The sequence below is a fragment of the Hermetia illucens genome, chromosome 6, assembly GCF_905115235.1.
Source record: "Hermetia illucens chromosome 6, iHerIll2.2.curated.20191125, whole genome shotgun sequence".
Classification (NCBI taxonomy): domain Eukaryota; kingdom Metazoa; phylum Arthropoda; class Insecta; order Diptera; family Stratiomyidae; genus Hermetia; species Hermetia illucens.
In genome coordinates, this window is record NC_051854.1 from 92,510,116 (window position 1) to 92,530,582 (window position 20,467).

At 45.6% G+C, this 20,467-nt stretch overlaps 1 protein-coding gene across 1 annotated transcript; it reads right to left on the minus strand.

Moving 5' to 3' along the window:
• Positions 1-2,409: 2,409 nt before the first annotated feature.
• LOC119660083 lies at positions 2,410-3,104 on the minus strand. The gene is made up of 2 exons (XM_038068462.1): positions 2,951-3,104; positions 2,410-2,895 (listed from the first exon to the last, which is right to left on the minus strand). The coding sequence occupies exons 1-2, from the start codon at positions 3,020-3,022 to the stop codon at positions 2,410-2,412; spliced, it is 558 nt and encodes a 185-aa protein (XP_037924390.1). The 5' UTR covers positions 3,023-3,104.
• Positions 3,105-20,467: the final 17,363 nt, after the last annotated feature.

Sequence of the window (20,467 nt, forward strand, 5' to 3'; positions counted from 1 at the left end):
GTCGGACACCAGAAGAATCGACTCTTCATCCAGGCCGACCACCTCATAGTTGAAGCGGGTCGCGTCCGATGTGATTCTGGACATTTGGAACTGCGCTTCCAAATGTATGAACCACAGCTCCGGGTTCCGCCGCCAAAATGGAGGAACACGCACGGCGAGGGCGGTCACTGGCGGGTCCGATGGGCCTGCCGCGTCTTTGTTGTCGGTCGACATCTTGACTAATAAAAAGAAAACTTCTTTTTGACGCGAGTGTTAAAGCGAAGACGTGGTGAAACTGATCTAATCGACACGGCAGGCCGAACCCACAAATGCACGCACGCACAAAGAAATCACCTCTCAGAACCTCGTCCAGAGAGCGGACAACCAACGATGATGAGCACTTCAAAGACCTCCGCGCCGTTTCCTGAAGCGGGTATAATATTTTTGATTTGTCAAAAGAAAATAAATTCAACTAAAATAAATTACAATAATGATTCGCTGCTGCGGCGTCTTTGGTGAAGACGGCGTCGATATGAAGGCGGCGGCGGTGGCGTCTGCTGCAGCGATGGTGGCGGAGTCTTCGGCTTCTGCCTGACAGCGGTGGCTGCGGCAGTGATGCTGGTGTCGGTCAGCTGCGCTAGTCTTGACGGCGAGGGCTGCAGTGACGGCGGTGGGTTCGACCTCTTCGGCGATGGTGGAGACGATTCCGGCGGCGAAAGTGGCTGCGGCAATGATGGTGGCTGGGGCTGCGTTGATGGCGTCTGTGGCGGCAGCGATGGTGGCTGCGGCGCCTGTAGCGACAGCGGTGGCAGCTACTGCGTCTGTGGCGGCAGCGGTGTCAGCTGCTGCGTCTGTGACGTCAGCGGTGGTGGCTGCGGCGTCTGTGGTGGCAGCGGTGGCGGCGACGGCGACAGCGGGGCTGCAGTGACGGGGGCGGCTTCGACCCCTGCGGCGACGGTGGAAACGACTGCGGCTGCGGTTGTTCACGCAATTATGGTGCGTGCTCCGGGGTCACCAATATGTGCAATTTGCACTAGACTTCTTAACGATTTCCGACTGGAACCCTTGAGACCAAATTCAGTAATTTCATATTTTTGTATATATTTAACAACTTGGAAATCCCTTTTAGAACGTAAGAGTTTAAATTAATTACGAATGAAAAATCCACTAATTGGAACGAAAGAGTTTAAATTTAAAGGCTGCACCGCCAGACAACCGACTATCCATGTGGTTCTCATGGCACACTTTCCTTGCTAGTCCTCCACTCCCGTGGCGAGCCCTACAAAGTAGAAAGTTCCGCGCCATCTATTTGTTCGCATTCGAAATAAATTTCGAATGCTGCGAATCCTGCCGCGCCAAAAGCGGAAGTACTGGCGATACTGGAAGCCTGTCGATGACTGGCGCATGGTCCATAGCCATTTTGACCGACAGCCAAACGGCCATTGAGTCCTTGTACTCAGCGACGAAGTCCTCTAGACTGGTGGGGCAGTACAGAAACATGCTGAACAGTCTGGGCGGCATACTCAAGGTCACCCTCCTCTGGGTTCCCAGGTAGGGTTCTGTGTCCCACACGTCAAGGGCGGAGTCCACTCGCCCTACTTAGCAGCTATGTACCTCAGATGGCGAGGTGAGCTTTCATATCAAGTCAAGGAGGATTTGGCCCGTTTATAACAAAACCCGATTACTAGAGCTCCTGTACCAGGCGTGTGCGAATGTATACAAATTATGGCGGTCTGCCCGGAGCACTGGCCCATAGGGGACCATGCCCCCAGGATGAGCATACCCTACAATTCGTGTTGCCGAAGCTGCGGAGAAGTGAAGCAAACCCTCAGGCACTTATTTTGCAATTGCCCGGCTTTAGCTAGAGACAGATATTTCTAGCTGCAGGGTGGGAGCGCTGCTTTCTTCCGTGAATGCGACTGGCTGGCTCTGAAGATCTGAGTTGACTGGACTCTGCCTCCTTCCTTCCCATAACAGCACTCGCGCCTTAGGAGATTGCGGCATCAAAAAGGCGCACCACAGCGCCCACAACCTGATACCTCCTTACCTACCCAGCATCCAAATATGTAGTAAGGTAAGGAGATGTAGATATTAGGTAAGGTCTTCCTCCTGTTCGTTGATAATAAGTATCAAGAAGATGTATGCCCTACCGTATGAACGAATTAATAGAAATCCGAATCCGAAACAGACAAACTACTGTTTTAAATTGAATTGATTTGATTCTTCCGCGCTAAGGTTCTAGGTTGAAAATTAGGACACATCTTGTTAAGCTTTCTAAGAAGGTTATGTATTTTCGATACAAGGAACAAAAATTTGTTAAAACCACCTTAAAGCTAAACTAGCTTAAATTCTATCCTGAAGATATTTTAACTGTTATTAGAACTTGTTTGACAAAGGTCACTGAACACAATATACTATTAAGTACACTATTCAGCAGAGTTTCTTATGCATCCTTAAAGTCGTTTCATACCAGAGAACTTCTTTAAAGAACTTTCTATCTTCAGAAAGCGAACATCTAGTTACAATCAGGTAGCCAGGTCTGTAAAATAAATGCAGTGGAAATAGTTCAGAATTAAAAGCTATACCTTGAGCAGTAAAAGATGTTTTTTCTATGGGACAAAGTCTGCCATTCTTGAAGAATTTTTGCATCTCTTTGAAAAGATACTTTGTTGCAAAACTAGACATTATGTTTCGCGTAAGTTCACAGATATTGTAAATCTTGTCGAAAATTTCGGTCTTACGGATTCGGTCTTTTAATAAATGAATTTTAAAGTGAATGAAGGCTTTTTCGGCTTTTCGTTTCACATTGATGCTTATATCCATATGCGTTTTATTGTTTAGATTGAAACTAGCGGAAACAGCTGAAGGATTTGTGACATTGTAGATGAGTCTAGTGGCACGAAGTTCATAGCAGTCCTGAAACAGCTTCCAATAATGTTAAGGGTCCTTGTATACGTGACTCAAAAGATACCTTTGATGTTGCAAGTCCAATCACTAGGAAGAGTAAGTTTATTTGTGCGGGAATTTTCCGGAGATGCATCATTAAAGTGCATCTAATGGAGAAGATTACTACCCTTGGGTCATTCTATCCACTTTGCAAGAAATCCAGTAAGAAAATTGGAGGGAATTACTGTTCACAAGGGAAACGGCTTAGATAACTATGAAATAATAATCCAGTTTACGCAATAGAAATGAAGCTTTAATATTTTAAGCAGAAAGTTTACTGATAATATCTTCGAATACAATCTATAATGTGTATCTTTTCTGTTTATTTTATTTTTTTCATCATTACATGATATTCAGTTTCCATCGTATATATTACGTATATACTCACTTTGCTGCTTATCAAGTGTAATTTGAAAACAGACACTCATATGCATGAAAGTACCTTTGTACGCCCTTGTTTTCAGTTGGATTGAAAAGCAAATTATATGATAATATGATATTCGGGCATTCATAATTTGCTCATTAAATACATATTATTTGCTTTCTGAAATTACTCATTGTTTTTGCGAGGGCTGAGTTAGCTACGGAACGGTGTTCAGCCTTTTAGATACGGAAACTGATGTCCAATATATGCAGAAAATACAAAAATTAAAATTATAGCAATTTTGAATTAATTGAAACTTAGCGCGTATTAGACAAGGAAATTTGTTTGATTTACGCCTGAGTTTAGATAGTTAAGACGGTGTTTTGGGCCGCTAGCCGCTCATTGCTACTTGAAATGTACCATGGAACCTATTAGTATGTTGTTCCCATTAATCCTTCTGTGGGGCATAGTGAGTCATCCAAGCCCACGCGTTATCACCGCCGGTTGCTGGCAATTTGCTTCCGCTCCCTCCACGATTTTCCGAGAATGTTGGATTCCACTTCTAGCTCTACTCACTTGTTATCCATCCTGTGATAGTGAGTTCGTGGTGGGCTCCGTAGTGGAGTTGTTCCCTTGCTTAATGTATTATTTATTGACTGCTTCTTCCGCTATGTCCGTAAGTCGACCAAGTTCGCCGTTAGTTGTTATTTTAGACCAGAATATCCCGATGACACAGAACAGAAATAATTGAAGCTACCAGCGGATAATAGTATTGAGAATTTTCCATTTACTACATCGATATAAAAGCATAAGGACATTTTTTTGCGCGGAACAGCATCCACTTCAAGTTGGTGTTGACATCGTTGCATTTCCTGATTTTGGGCGAAGACGGATTTAGCGATATTGATGCGTGGAGTGAAATCAAGTACAGTGCGGGCGTTGACAGGTTATAGAAGTTGGTGTACACCTTCGATGTTTTGCAAATTAATGAAAACAGACTGACACTACTAGTATACTTTTCCAGGACCCGGTGGGAGAGCATGCAGATTTCATCAGCATAGTCAAAGTGGTTGAGGACCGGTTATACTATATACTCCAGTAGAGCCTCCAGGCAAAGTACTCAAACATAAAAGTACAAGTATGGACAAATCCGCTCTGGACTCTAAATTCTTATGAGATTCTACCTCGAGCAATACACTACATTGTAAATGATCACAGTGCTCCATAATGACCCAGAAGGTTGAAAATATAGTCGACACAGGAGCTAGACCGGACACCAGTTGTTGCGTCGTTGATAATAGTAATCACTAGAATATCTTTTTTGAATGAAGGTTTGTTATGCTATCTGGTATTTAGCCATCAGGTGCTTCACCTTCGTGAGGATAAGGGAACGGTCGATGGTTGAGTTATGGGCATGTACATGCACGCATCAGGAGATGGGCTTATGCGTACGCCGGATAGCTGGGAAGTAAACGCCCACCCGTAGATACAAATTGGCTATGGAAAGGACATTCAGAAATCAAACCAAACATAGAGGATGAGAAAGATCGTTTTTTTACGGTTTAGTAGTAGTAGTGGGAAACTTGGCTACTTTGGCATCTAATGCTACAAGCGACCTCAGTGGAGTGGAAGTGAGATCTACACCGGATCCTTTTCGCAAAAGCATAAAACTTGGGAGGTCACCACTGGGGGGACACTGCCTCTAGGTAGTCGAGATCCGTTGCGGAAATCGTAAAGGCAGTTGGATAATTCCTGGATTGCCTTAATTACCAATGCTGCAAAAGATGAGGGTGAAAGGCAGCAAACTACAAAAACGTTTGTTTCACTGGGGGAACGTATAAATGAACTCTGTGAGTTCATTAAGGAGAGGCGGAATATCCACCGAAATATCAGGGCTCTGATGAGTGTCATTAAGTTGTTCTATATTTGGAACGTTGAGGAGAAAAGCGTCCAAGCGTCATGTAACAAACTCACGCGGGTGACGCCTCCTCAACATAAGGTAGGTGGGAATGTGGGCAAACAGAGTAGGGATAGAATAAATGAATCCCTCGATGCCCTACAAGTAGCCAAGACGAAAAAGCCTTTTCGCCGAGAAACCTGAGCCGTCGAAATTTCCGGATAGTTCCTCGATTACGGCCTCAACTTTGACAAAAGGGGAAGAGCTACAGCCCATAAACCCGAAGAATGGACAAAGGTTGATGGCAAAAAGCGGCAGAAGGAGGAAAAGGAGATTCGTCCGGAAATAATCATTATTGCCAAGAAAAGAGATAACTCCTACCCCGATATCCATCGGAAATTCAAATCCGATTTGAAACTGACAGACCTGTGAAGCAATGTCAGTCATATCAGGCGCACGCAAAAGGGGGATCTGATGCTGGAGCTAAACAAATCTAGCGAGAAGACAGTGGAAAGTTTTTGCGGTCAGCTGGAAAAGGTGCTAGGTGAGCAAGTAGACGTGAAAGCTCGAAAGCAACAGATAGTAGTCGAGTGCAAAGACCTAGATGAGGTCACATCACGAGAGGATATCTGTGCTGCGCTAAGGGAATCATTCAACTTTAGCGGAATAGAGGAAAGTGCCATCAAAAGCATGAAGAAAGCATTTGGAGGTACACAGAACGCTATCATTAGCTTGCGGTGGAGTTAGGGATTAAACTGATTACCGCGGGCAAAGTAAAAGCTGGTTGGGCCATGTACCGAGATGTCGCGATTTCGGTCACTTTGAAACAGCAACTAGTGAGCACGATTGATCGAGAAGGTGCAAGAAGTGGAGAGAAGAGGGCCACAATATCAAAGATTGTACAAGCGATTCACGATGCATGTTGTAAAAAGGAAAAAAGTTTGTGGACGTCCGGCATGTTGCACTTAGTGACAAGTGCCTGGCATATTGGAAGGTTGACCCAAATCAACCTCAAACATTGCGAGGCAGCTCAAGACTTGCTCTCGTAAAGCGTTCAAGAGACGAATGTGGACGTGGCGGTAATATGTAAACCTTACCGAAATTACGTTGGTGCTACGTGCGTGAAAGATTAATCGCGAAACGCGGCGATATGAGTATGCGGACGCCAATCCATTCACGAAACAATGGCATTCCGTTCATATCTACATCTGTTATGCTCGTCCAAGTGCAACATGCAACATGCGCAATATGAGGAGATGCTCGACGAGTTGGTTTTGGACGCTAGAGACCACAGCCCCAAAATCATCGCCAGCGATTTCAACACGCGAGCCTTAGATTGTGGAAGTCGAGTGACGATCACCAGGAGCCAAATCCTGCTTGAAACTTTCGCGTAGTTGGACATCGTATTAGCCAATGTTGGATGCCTGCTCACCGTCCGATGCAGAGGGCCACGCTCATTCGTCGATCTGACTTGCATCAGTACCTCGCTGGCGAGAGGGATGGTCTGGCGGGTGAGTGAACACTACACCCACAGTGAACACCAGGCATTCTTTTTCGACATCAGGAACGGGGGGAGGGGCAGGAGGGACAGCAGTCGGGTTAGCAACAGACGCGGAAAGTCCAGGAGAGCTGGCTGGTCGACTGGAGCTTTCGAGGAAGAGACATTTCTGGCGGCCTTAGAAAGAGGTTACGACTCGAAGGGAACGCCGCTGGAAAAAGTGAGTCAATTAAGTCAACGGGTAATTGAGGTATGCGATTCTTCAATGCCGCAATGCAAGTTACATCACAAAAACAAGCCAAACTACTGTGGAAGTAAGTAATTTCGCAGTTGAGAGCATCGCGTCTGCGAGCGAGGAGGCTCTGCCAAAGAACCAGATGAAAGCTAGAACATCGGCAATCGGAGAAGCAATACCGCGATCTTCCAAGTAGCTTTAACAAGGCTATACGGGAAAGTAAGTGGAATTGCCAGAAACAGCTATGCCTTGAGGCTAATACGAATCCGTAGGGCGCTGCTTACAAGGTTGTAATGAACAAGATTCGTGGACAAAAGTCACGCCAAGTGACGTGCCCGCGACTTTTGTTCAAAAGAATCGCAATTCTTTTCCCGCAACAGGAAGAAAGTAAAACTCATCCAATGGTTCAACAGGACGTTTTCTTTCTAGGGCGACCGAGGGGGAACTATGAGAGATCTGTGGACGAATTGGGGACAATAACGCTTTGGGATCGGACGGGATTCCGAACAAAGTCCTGAAGTTGGCTACTAAAATCAGCTCCGCATGGTCATAAGTACAGTATGGCAGGATGGGATTGGTAGAGCGCGGTCCACGGTCGATGCCATTGCAATAGTTGTGGACGTAGCCCGGGAGGCATCGGATTCTGGTAAGTATTGCGCGGTGGTGACACTGGATGTCAGGAATGCCTTTAATTCGGCCAACTGGGGTTGAATCAAAGGCGCCCTAGCTAAACTGGGTGTTCCTGGTTATTTAGCTCAGATAATAGAGAGTTACCTTCTGGAAAGATTTTTTTAGTAAGAGACGGACGACGGACCGAAGGAATATTTTGGCCCCTGTTGCGGAATATAATGTGTGACCAAAATGCCAAGGGAGGCAACATTGATTGGTTTTGCAGACGACCTGGCAATGGAAGTAGTGGCGAAACACCATCAGGACATGTATGCAAATGAAACCATGCCATCAAACATGGCTTCAAAGTATGAAACTAGACCTGGCAGAAGATAACATGGAGGTGGTCTTTATTACTAATCGCAGGAAAAGCAGTACTGTCGAAATCTGGGCTGATAATCACGTGGTCGTTTCAAAATTGATCATTAGATATTTGGGGGTAATGATCGATGCAAAGTTGAGCTTCAAGGGGCACCTGGACTATGCGTGCGACAAGGCAGCACAGGCTAGCTGCCAAATATCACAGGGTCAAAATCTGGTCGCCGGCTGCTTATCGCAGGGATGGTGAAATCCATCTTGCGGTACGGGGCTCTTGTTTGGGCGTGCGCACTAGATAACATGGTGAACTAGTTCGGAATACAGGCCAATCGCTCTGAGGATGTGGGGTCCATATAGGTCGGCAATAGGTGAGGCGGATGTGTGTAAATGTGATCACGGGGACTTCCTTGGATCTTCTAGCGAATGAGGCACGCTGTCTCTACTGGAGAAGGAGAGTGAATCCGGCTGAACTGACTGCGGGCGTCCGGAAAGCCACGGGAAAGGAGCTGTACAGGAGATAGCAGCAAAGGTGGGATAATTCTGAGAAAGGCCGCTGGACCCATACACTGATCCCGTGTGTTGACAGATGGGTCGAGCGCAAACATTGAGAATTGAATTATCACCTAACGAAGTTCCTTACGGGACACAGTGGTTGCAGGAACTACTTGCATCGTTTCGCATTGAATGAGTCCCCAGACTGTTCCGAATGCGCCGCTACACCCGAGGACCCGGAGCATATTATGTTTCACTGTCCGAGATTCGGGAATAAAAAGGGAGGTTAAATGATGCCCTCAACGCAGTTATTGGACCCCGTCATTGCGTAGAGAAGATGGTGAGGTCACCAATAAATTGGAGTCCGGTAAATGCAACACTAACTGCGATATAGGAAAAGCCGCAGGAACTGGAACGAGCCCGGCAAGCGCGAAGGACGGATGACTTAGCTGTGTTGGTGTGAACCAGAGCCCTCCTCGCGAAGTAACACTTCACGGGGGAGATATGGGCAGAGAACTGGGGGTGGTTTTAGTGGGTGAGAATCCCTCACACTGTTGCAATCTGGCGCAGCAGCGTCTTCTTATGATTTCCACCTCCAGCAATAAAATGGAAAAAAAGGCCGGTCACCGGTTGTTGCGTCATTGATAATAGTGATCACTAGAGTATAGACCTTTTTGGGATGAAGATTTGTTATGCGGACAATTATCTGGTATTTGGCATATTGTCTGCAGTTTTAAAATATCCAAAAGAAACTCGATTTGAGCAATACGTGCAGGAAATTCCAGGAAAATCTCGTTGCTGTTTGTTTTCTGAAAAGAAAACAATTCCCTCATGTGTCGATGTTATCCTTTCTGCGGGGAAGATAGAACAATATTTGCTGTCATTTAACTTGTGGAGTCGGTAAACTCATCCCAGAGCCTGCTAAATGAACCATATTTTGAAAATTTCAATAGAAAGCCTCCACTGGCGGACTCACGTCCAGCTTTTGGTGTCGACGACGGGAGCTTAGTACTAAAAAGTCTCCACAGGGGTAGTTTCGATGCCGCTTTACCACGCAAAATCAGAACAATGCACAAATACTCGTATTTTTCTCCATCTGAAGCTTCGGTTTCAGAGGAAACTCGTCGAAAGGATTCAAGGGCGAAAGATGGTGATGGAAATCTTTCAGTGCCGAATGGGAAGGCGAAAACCACTTACAAGCTTTGCGGTCGCGCCCCGTGTATAAAACTGTTTTTCCTTTGTAATACGTTCGTATAAATCGCCATATCCTTTCGCTATTTATGCGTCCAAATCGTGACACTGTTATAAGGATGAGATTTGGAATGATGGGAGTCTTTCGGATTGATTCTGTTCACCTGAATGATAGCAGTTTTATTGGAAAATGCGAAGGGTTTGGATAAGTCCAAGAATTGGATCGTTTCGCTGTTTTCCTTAAATGTAAAAGCAGCCTTTCGACCTTGAATATATACTATATCAGGCACGTATTTTCCCCCAAATTTCCACTGAAATCTGAACAAAAAACATTGTGGGTGTATCTTTAAGGTTCGTTTCGTTTTCCTTGTTGATGAGCGGTTCAAATGAATACTTTAAGCTCCCCCGGTTCCTATAAAAGCGGAGGCAATACGAATTTTTTAAGATATTCATAATGAAGGGATTGGAGTAACCTTAGTGCTATTTTGCTCTAGTCTGAGTTGGTACACAGAATAATTAGCAATTATAAATTGGTCCAGTTAATAGAAACGAGGACGTTTTATATAAAAGATTAACTTTTGAGTGAACGTGAACTAGTTTCTGTTGAATTCAGAGAGTCATATCTACGTGGGTTATTTTGAGATACTAAGCAAAATTAATTGACCCCATCGAATTTATGTTGAATTCATTCAGTAGATCTCATAATTCGCGTTAATGGGACGCTGCGGCAAAATAACTTGCTCCTGCTCCTTTTGCAAGTAGGCTGCATTAAAGTCACATGCCCCATTTCCCAATTTTAACTCTTTCTTACCGAGAGACAGCATGTTATGCTAGTCTTCGGCAAGTTCCTTGAAAAACAATCTTTTTGCGCGCCTTTGCCACCCTCCATTAAGTGGAGGAACATAGAGGATATCGATGTCCGTCTGCAATAAAGGAGAGATTGACTTAACATTTTACACGCTTGTCATTTCATCAAGATATGAATCGGCATCATTCCAGAAATGATGAATGCTGATTTATATGAGGCGATTCTCACGGAAAAATACATCGTTAGGGTTGACTTCCGGTAGACCGTACTTAGAATGTCCTTCCTGAAATTGCGGCTTACAAAACCAAGATCATCATCACTCTGGCAATAAGTAGCCTTCAAGTATACCATGGCTCTCTCATGTCCGGCATCATTCTTGTCAGAGCCATACTTTCTGAGGATGCCTTGTAAGAAATATTTGACGGCCGGTTTAGAAGCGATGATGAGGATCCTTCCGACGTGTCAGTTACGCACCTTCTAAATCGCGGAAACAATGTGTTTCTGCTACAGGCAGAAGGGTGCACCAATCGTTTCCAAAGGCTTCGGTTTTAAGCTCAAACTGACCAAACTGAAGGCATTTCTTACGTCCACGGTCACCACCACGCAGTATTTGTTGAAATAACCTATTTCGTGAATCAATGGTTGATCTGGCTTTACGGAACCCATACTGTCGGCTTGAAAGACCTCCTTGGCTCTCAAAAATCGATTGTAGATTACCCGTTTAAACATTTTCCCTATTGTATTCGGACAATATAGGGTTTATTTGAAGATAGCTCGCTTGGTGTCGTTACCAGCCTTAGGGAAGAGTACTACCATCTGTCGCTTGCATGATGCAGGAAATATCTTCCGAGACACGCACGTTTCGACCAACTCAGTGAACAGGCGTCCTCCTATAGGTTTGCATCTACCTCCGAGCAGAGCTTTTTAAAATATTCCCTTTTACTTTTGCTTATGTGGATGGAGGGCCCTTTCTGTAGACACGCTTGCTTTAGTGTATAGGTTGGTCTAGCTACTCTTCTATGAAAATTTACTTATCCAGTGCGTTCGTTGGCTAGCTTGATGTGGCGTTGTGTGTGCTGCTTCCTTGCCGTGTGGCTTCCTTCTTATTTCGATGATAATAGCCTGGTGATCGATATCGGTATAGAAATCATTACCGAGTTAGAACATACCACGCCCCAGTGCAGGACTGAGAAAGGTCAGGTCTACAATTGGAGCTGACCTCCCTCTCCGGATTCAACCGGGCGAAAACCTCTAATAGAACTATACCGTTTGCGTTATCCTCTCTACTTCCCCGCTCGAGGGTCCACGTGGTGAAGTCACTCGCAATCATTTTGACTTTTGTGCCGAGTTACGTCATTGACCGACTCAGTCATGGTGTTTTGTATAGGTTGGCGAACGAACACTTATGATGACAATTTCCATTGCAGATTTTCTAGTGATCTAATGAAGTAATGGAAGTAATGGTGGTCAAAGGGTAGTATAGGTCCCGGGGCGAAACGTGGATTGGTACCCACGATGGAGCATAAAACCTGGGAAATGACTGCTGAACCAACACCAACAGCTCTACTATCAAACCCTATCTCCACCTCCACGTGGTGACCGCTGGGAGCTTTTTTTGACGAAAAGCTGCAGACGGAGAAGGATGAAGGCGAGTCTCGCGCGCCTAAAAACGGGACAAATTGTACCAACTGGTCCTCCAGGTTGGGGGTTGGGTAGGGCTGACAACCCTACGCGGAAAACCGATGTTACGAAGCCACAACAGGAGCCTCGGACAGGACGGATTTTAAAACGACGGACCCGGCAACGACAACGGAACAACGATCTGCGCATTTTCTCATGGAACGTGCGCTCCCTGTACAGAGATAAAGCTGATGAGCAGCTAGTCGATACCCTGTCCCAATATAGGGCTGATATAACAGCGTTGCAAGAGATGCGATGGACAGGGACCGGTTTCCTGGAGAAGAACCACTACACCATATATTATAGCGGTCATCCAGTAAACCATGTGCTCGGAGTAGGTTTCTTAGTCAGCCAAAAAGTGAAACCTGCTGTTACCGGCTTTGAAAACATAAGCGAACGGCTATGCACTCTGCGCTTGCGAGGCAAGTTTAGAAATATAAGCCTCATAAACGTTCACGCCCCTACAGAGGAGACTGCAGAGTCGGAGAAGGATACCTTCTACGAGGCAGTAGAACGAACCCTCGAAGCCTGTCCCAGATATGATATCAAAATCATACTTGGGGATTTCAACAGCCAAGTAGGGAAGGAGCCCGTATTCAGGCGATACGTTGGTTCCCATAGCTTACACGAAAAAACAAATGATAACGGACTGCGAACTATTCAATTAGCAGGGCCACACGAAATGGAAGTACCTGGTTTGCGCGGAAAGCGGTCCACTAACATACGTGGGCCTCTCCAGACGGGACCACTTTCAACCTAATTTACCACGTGTTGATCGAACGCCGCCACCTCTCAGCCTTGATGAATGTCAGAACATATAGGGGGCCAATATAGACTCGGATCACTATCTCGTTGGCATGGTGCTCCGAGCTCGAATAACAATACCACCTAGAATCCCCTCTGACAATCAGGTGAGAGTGAACACTGAAGCCATCCACAACACAACCCTCCGCGACACTTATATGAGGGAAATGGATGCTGCAATAACCGCAGTCAACAGAGGACCTGGAGATGAAGCATCAACAAATGATCTTCACAATCACCTGAAGAACGTTATCATGGATACGGCCACAAACATACTTGGCCCCAGCCGCAAAAGGAGTCGGAACGGCTGGTTTGACGATGAATGTAAGCTAGCAACGGAACGGAAGAATGCCGCATACCGAGTAATGTTGCATTCTCAAAGAACGCGGGCACGCGCAGAGACTTATCATGAACTCCGTCGAGCGGAGAAGCGACTTCACAGACGGAAAAAGGAAGCCTGGGAGAACCAACAAGTCTGTGAACTAGAAAAGTACAGGGAGCAACCGCACCAGGTGCAGAAGTTTTACCAACAAGTCAGCAGGATGAAGCCTTATACACCTCGATGCTCATCCTGCCGAGACAAAGAGGGAAATCTGATTTCCGACAGAATGGGCATATTAGAGCGATGGGTTGAGTACTTTGATGAGCTACTGAACAACCAGAACATCGGCGAGTTGGAGGTCCCGCCAACTGAAGACGACGGACAAATACTGCCACCACCAAGTTTAGGAGAAACAGTCCGTGCAATTCATCGGCTAAAAAATCATAAGTCGCCAGGAGCCGATGGAATTATAGCCGAATTGGTTAAATATGGAGGCGACCAGTTACACCAAGTGGTTCATCAACTTGTGCTCAAGGTATGGGACAGCGAATCAATGCCTGACGATTGGCAACGAGGCATTATCTGTCTCATACATAAAAAGGGAGATATCACACAGTGCAGCAATTATAGAGGTATCACGTTGCTGAGTACCATCTATAAGATATTCTCCACTATCTTGCTAGGCCGGATAGCCCCATACCCCCAGAACATCATTGGCCCATACCAAAGAGGCTTCACTCCAGGCAAATCAGCAACAGATAAGATTTTCTCTCTGCGGCAAGCGATGGAAAAACTGTTGGAATATGGACAACAGTTGCACCATCTGTTCATCGACTTTAAAGCCGCCTATGATAGCATAGCCAGGGTAAAACTGTACACGGCCATGGGAGAATTCGGTATCCCGACGAAATTAATAAGACTGACTAGGCTGACGCTGACCAATGTGCGAGGCCAGATAAAAGCAGCAGGATCACTCTCAAGACCATTCGACATCAACAACGGTCTACGACAAGGGGATGCGCTATCATGCATCCTCTTTAACCTGGCCCTCGAGAAAGTGATCCGTGATGCTGAGGTAAATGCAAGAGGTACGATCCTCTTCAAGTCCACCCAACTGCTGGCCTATGCTGACGATATCGATATCATGGGAAGAACCACCCGAGACGTACAAACTGCCTTCATCCAGATCGAGCAGGCGGCGGGAGATCTTGGGCTGCACATCAATGAAGGCAAGACAAAATATATGGTGGCAACGTCAGCACCGAAGACGAATCAACCAACAATATCAAACCGCACTGGTCAAACGCAAACACGAAGAAGAATAAGGATAGGAGAATACAACTTTGAGACCGTTGACAATTTCTCCTATCTAGGGTCGAAAATCACAACCGAGAACAACTACGATGATGAAATCCGCGCACGGTTGTTGTCAGCCAACAGAGCCTATTTCAGCTTACAAAGACTGTTCCGCTCGAAACGTCTCACCATAGGGTCAAAGCTCTTACTGTACAAGACTATGATCTTGCCAGTCCTCATGTATTCCTCGGAAACTTGGGTTCTTAGCAAGAAAAATTGCGAACTCTTGGCCACGTTCGAGAGAAGAATCCTTCGAAGAATTTTTGGCCCCCTACATGAGGATGGACGATTCCGTAGCCTACACAATGACGAAATCTATGAGCGATACCATGACCGTCCGGTTGTGGATAAAATCCGGCTCAATAGGTTACGGTGGGCGGATCACTTAATCCGTATGGATGAGGATGATTCCACCCGGAAAGTCTATAAGGGCAATATCTATGGTAGAAAAAGAAGACGAGGCAGACCCTGCCTAAGATGGAGCGATGGCGTGGGTCAGGACGCCAGACAGCTTTTAGAGATATCGAATTGGTGGACCTCGGCGCAAAACCGGGATGTCTGGAGTTCCTTATTAAGGCAGGCCTAGACCGGATACCGGTTGTTGCGCCGTTGATGATGATGATGAATGAAGTAAATCCTGGGTGTTTCTGCAAGAATTCAGGTTGATTTGAATAAATTTCGTTTTGAATTCCGGGCCTTTATTATTTTCGACAACACTATATGCTAGTTATCTGTCCCTCCTTTTTTGCATATAATGGGCATTTGATGTCCTTACTTCACTCTTTGGCAATTGGACCTTCATCCCCACATGCTCGACATCAACTGAGCCGATAACACCGCTAGTTTATATCGTCGCAAACTGTCCAAACATGAAGTGCTTGAAGCACTACTTCAATTAACTCTGTTCTCCTAAACGACAAAAAACTAAAGGCCAACAACTACTGCGGTGCCTCCATTGGCAGTTGCATTGCGGCCATTTGAGGACCCCTATAAGTTTTCCCAGACTTCCAATAGATTCCTCTTCAAATTCTGTAAACTTAAATTGCTATTTTAAGGCAGTGCGGATTTCTTCTCCAGATGTAACCTCATCGAGATCCTTGCACTATATTCTCAGCAAGTAAGCCTATAACTTTGATAGGGAAACCGTCAGTTTTTTCCACGGTGAATTTTTTCTACCCAACATGAGATCCCCTTTCTGGGTTGTTTTGATCTTGCTGACATTTCCCCCTAGGTACCCGCAATGACACAATCTTGCCTGATACTGTCCTGATGACGCTGCATCCCCTCAACTCAACTAAGCGGCACGTCATGTTTATTCTCCTATAATTGCTCTCACATGTAAGTGCATCTTCCCAGACCGATGCTGCCTACAACAGAGTATACCGAACCACTCCAGCTATAAATAATTAGTAGCGCTAATGATGCGGTAGTATTTTCCGCTTTCTTACAGACATAGTCCGGGTATCCCCTGAAATTGATCTTCATGTCAATCATCACCTTCGGGTATTTAATAATCGGCTTTGAAAGGATGGAGCCATCGCATCTTGAACTAGCTGGAAAATGACGCCTACAGCGTTGACCATTGAATGAGCTCAATGAAAACAAAACTATCGCTCCGATAGGCTATCCCTACATTCCATGATAGGCAGCCTATTGTAGATGTCACCTTCAAACCAAGGCACCACCTTCGTTGTTGCGATAAGGCTCGCCGATCATACCCTGATCATAGATTGTTTGTGACAGTAGGTCTTGCGCTGCCTGGCAATGGTGGAGGTTGATTGTATAAACTTCATTTGTATCCAAGACTTTCCTACATACTGAGCATCTGCTACTGCTTGCAACATGCCGATGGTCGACGCCCTTATCCCTTTGTATCCCTCGTTGGTAATGACTTCATCAATTTCTTTACATTGTATCATAATCTCTTGGTTTTTAGCCCGTACTTGTAAAAATTTCTCAACCTTGCCGAAAAAAAATTGCAGTAGCCTTACCCGGATATTTCTTCAGCTTCAGCATCAAATCTGCTTTTTGGGGGCGTCTGTTTCGGTTTAGGCTTTCCCCGGGGTCCATCAGCTCCGGATCGGATTTGACCTTCCTGAGGATATCGGTGTATGTCATGACACGTTTTTTGAGAATCAATTAGCACCGTAATCTCCTTTTACATGTCGCACTTTTCTTAATTTTTCTCCAATATCGGTCCATGCTTCCTCGGTTCTTTTCTTGGGCTTTACCTTTCTTGGAGCCATTGAGGACGGCGATTATGTTTCCACCATTTTGCTGATTCTGTTAGACTATCACTTTTCCGATGAGATGGCCTTTTGACTTTTCGTGTCTTGCGAGGATTCTAAAGAATATTTCCCTCCTTCTCGACTCCCATTTTCAAGTTTACGGCCTTTTAGATTTTCACGTATTGCCTGAGGCGTTTTTATCGTCCTTGGCAATGTTGTACAGAACACGAATGCCACCGACCTTATTTTTGATGGCGTGGTGCACATTGACCTTTAAGAATTCGGACATTATTATCATTATTATCTATTATTGTCCGTCCGAGTAGAGCGAACGATGATTCGTCCATATACAAATACTGTTTCTCTATATGGTTCTACCCATGTACACTTCTACACTTATTAGTTTTCTGGGAGCTCCCTTGATTTTCATCCTTCAGTGACAGTGACTTCGGGAGAGATAACAGGATTGTCGAGCTACTCCTAAATGGATCGGGCACTAGTTCCTGCGAGATCTCCTCACCAGGTGTAGTCACTTCACTATGAACTGTGGAATGTTCAGTCTGTGTAACATCCTTCTGCTCCTTTGGAACACGTGTTCCCGGAGTGATGCCCTTCTTCAAATGCCTCCTTGCCCAAACTACCCGTAGTATCAGAAGCAACGGTGACGAAGTAATACATCACCGAGGCACTGCAGGCGAGGGATATCGCTGACTGGGAGTCCGCTTGCCCATTACGCAAAGCCGGTAGTATTGAGTTTCGAGCCCCTGCGGCGTAACTTTTACTCTCGTTTCTTTATTCATATTGGTGTCTTGATTTGGGGGTCCTTATCATAGCCATTTTTATATGACGTATGTGTAGAAGCTAATCGAACGCTTTGCTAGGTGTCTGCATTTTAAAAAATCCTGACGCGCTCCAAATAATCTGCCAATTTTCTTTTAAAACTGAATTCATCTAGGGAAAATCAAGTAATTCTTTCAGTGGATTGAAAACTAAAAATTATTTTGGAGTTGATGCCTTCAACTTGACTCGTCCCTTCATTGGCAGGAAAACTGATTGACACTAAGTTAATTAGATAATTTCAAGGACGAATCCCATGAAAATTCAGCGCACACTACAGCCCTTTGCTTTGCTGTTCAGCAATTGTCTTCTGCAATGATCGACCTATCGTCTAAAATAAAACAGCGGCTGTTCTTTCTTAAAAAAACACTGTTCGCTCAATCGCACCCACGTAGTACATCAGGAAAAATATTTCTATTTGCCTGTGGCCGCCCGCATATGCAAAACATATTTAACTGCACACAGCGATGGGAATACACGTATCGATGTAATGCCGAAATATTGAAAGGTTAATGATCAGTTTCGTTGTAGAGAAATCTAATCCATCTAATTTATCGAATCTAATCTAAATTTCAGATTAAAAAAGGCGTTAATATTAATGTTGTGGAGTCGGGAACAGATACAGGAAATCAAAACAGAGATTATGAAAATGATGAAAATGTTATGTGACACGAAAAGGGAGAAGCTTGTAACAACTTCCGAGTCAAGGCAAGTTAGTTAGTTTAGTTAGATGGGGGGAGCCGCAGCTCCGAGCACTCAGGCCATTATTAGGCCCATTGTACTATCCCCGTAAGTTGCCTATTCAATGGCTTCCCGCCTACGGTGTTCGCAGGCTTTAGCGAATCTGAACACATTCTCAAGAGGCAGAGAGTGTGCAGATTTCTCATTGAAGAAAACCTTCCCAAGGTGTCTTCGTCTGAGATCTGAGGATGCCGGGCAGCTGCATAAAAAGTGCAGGGTTGTCTCCTCCTCACATTGGCTGCACACAGTCGAAACCACTACCCCCATCTTTTCTATATGCTAGTTTAAGGGGCAGTGTCCTGTCAAAAGCCCTACTAGGGTTTTCATGTCCCACTTCTTAAGGGACAACAAAAATGCCACTCTAGTGGCCCTAGGCTCCTTCACAAGGATTTTCGCTTGCCGGCAAGAGTCCAAATTTCTCCACTCGGTTGCGTGAATCCTTGCAATTTCACTCTTCAGAGTAGACTTGACAGTAGATGGTCGGATTCCAAGAGCTGGTTATGACCCCACCATTGTGGATCCAGTCCCTCGGAGAGCCAGTCTATCAGCCCCCTCATTACCGGCGATGTTAGAGTGCCCCGGCACCCACGTCAGAAATGTTTCGTTCAGTCGGCCAAGTTTCAGCAGCACCTGATGACAACTCCATACCAACTGGCTTGATATGTTGTTGCCATTTAGTGCTGATAATGCCGCCCGACTGTCGGAACAGATTCGAATGGTGCGACCCCTCCATTTTTGTCGCAGACATTCTTCTGCTGCCAGTGAAATGGCATATATCTCCGCCTGGAATATGGTCGTCATTTTTCCGAGGGGTCGGGCCAGTTCTATAATCGGATTCTCCGAGAACACACCTGCACCCGATCCATCCTCCGTGACTGACCCGTCAGTGAAGATTATTAGGTCTGTAATCTGAAAAGACTCATGGCCACTTGTCGACCATTCTTCTCTTTCGGTGATTACGACAGTGTATGTCTTTTCAAAGACGAATCTGGAAACCATATGATCGGTCGGCATCAGGGCTACCGCATGTTTTCCAAGGAATTTCCAGATAGACGCATGCCCGTTGGATTGGCCGCTTTTCCACGCCCCAATGGTATCGAGCCTATATGCGTCGTTGGCTGCTTTCCGTTTCACCTCCAAGTGAATGGAGGGTAAATTTAGGATAGCTTCAAGTGCCGCAGTCGACGTAGTACTCATTGCTCCAGTAATACTTAGGCAACCAGGTCTCTGAATCTGCGTTAGCAGCTTCCTGCTGTTAGCAAAGTTCAATCTTGGCCACCAGACGATGCATGCATACATCAAAATGGGTTTTATTATGGATGTATACATCCAATATATCCGTTTAGGTGAAAGTCCCCAGGTCTTACCTATCGCATTCCTACAGCACCAGAGCAATCTGCAGGATTTCTGGTATTGTTCCTGGATATGATGCTTCCACGTTAACTTGCAGTCGAAATGTACTCCTAAGTACTTGACTGTTTGCGCCAGCTGGATTTCCACCCCTGCTAAGGTGGGTAGCGTATGGCTGCCCCACCTGACGTTCCTAGCGAACATAACTAGTCCAGTCTTCCTAGCGTTCACCGTGAGTCCATTGCGGAGGCACCAGCTGTGGATTACATACAGAGTTGCATTCAAGCGGTCACATACTGTGTCCGCAAACTTGCCGGTAATTATTACGGCTAGGTTGTCCGCAAATGCTTGCGCGAAGACTTTTTTGTCCTCCAGGAGCCACAGCAGGGTATCCATCACCAATAGCCATAACAGTGGAGAGAGAACCCCTCCCTGTGGGCAGCCCCTGAGACATCCTGCTTCAATAGACTTCTGGTCGACCGATATGTGGATTTTTCTCCACTCTAGCATGTGAAGGATCCAACTGATTAGCAGCGGTTCGATTCCATGCTGTCTTGCCGCATCACAAATTGCCGCAAATGAGGCATAATTGAAGGCACCTTCGATGTCCATGAATGCGCCTAAGGCGTATTCTTTATCGGACATCGCCTTTTCAATTTTTGCCGTAAGTTCATGGAGTGCTTTCTCCGTGGATTTTCCTTTCTGGTAGGCGTGTTGCCTATGGTGAAGTGGCTATTTAGGGATGTGTGTAT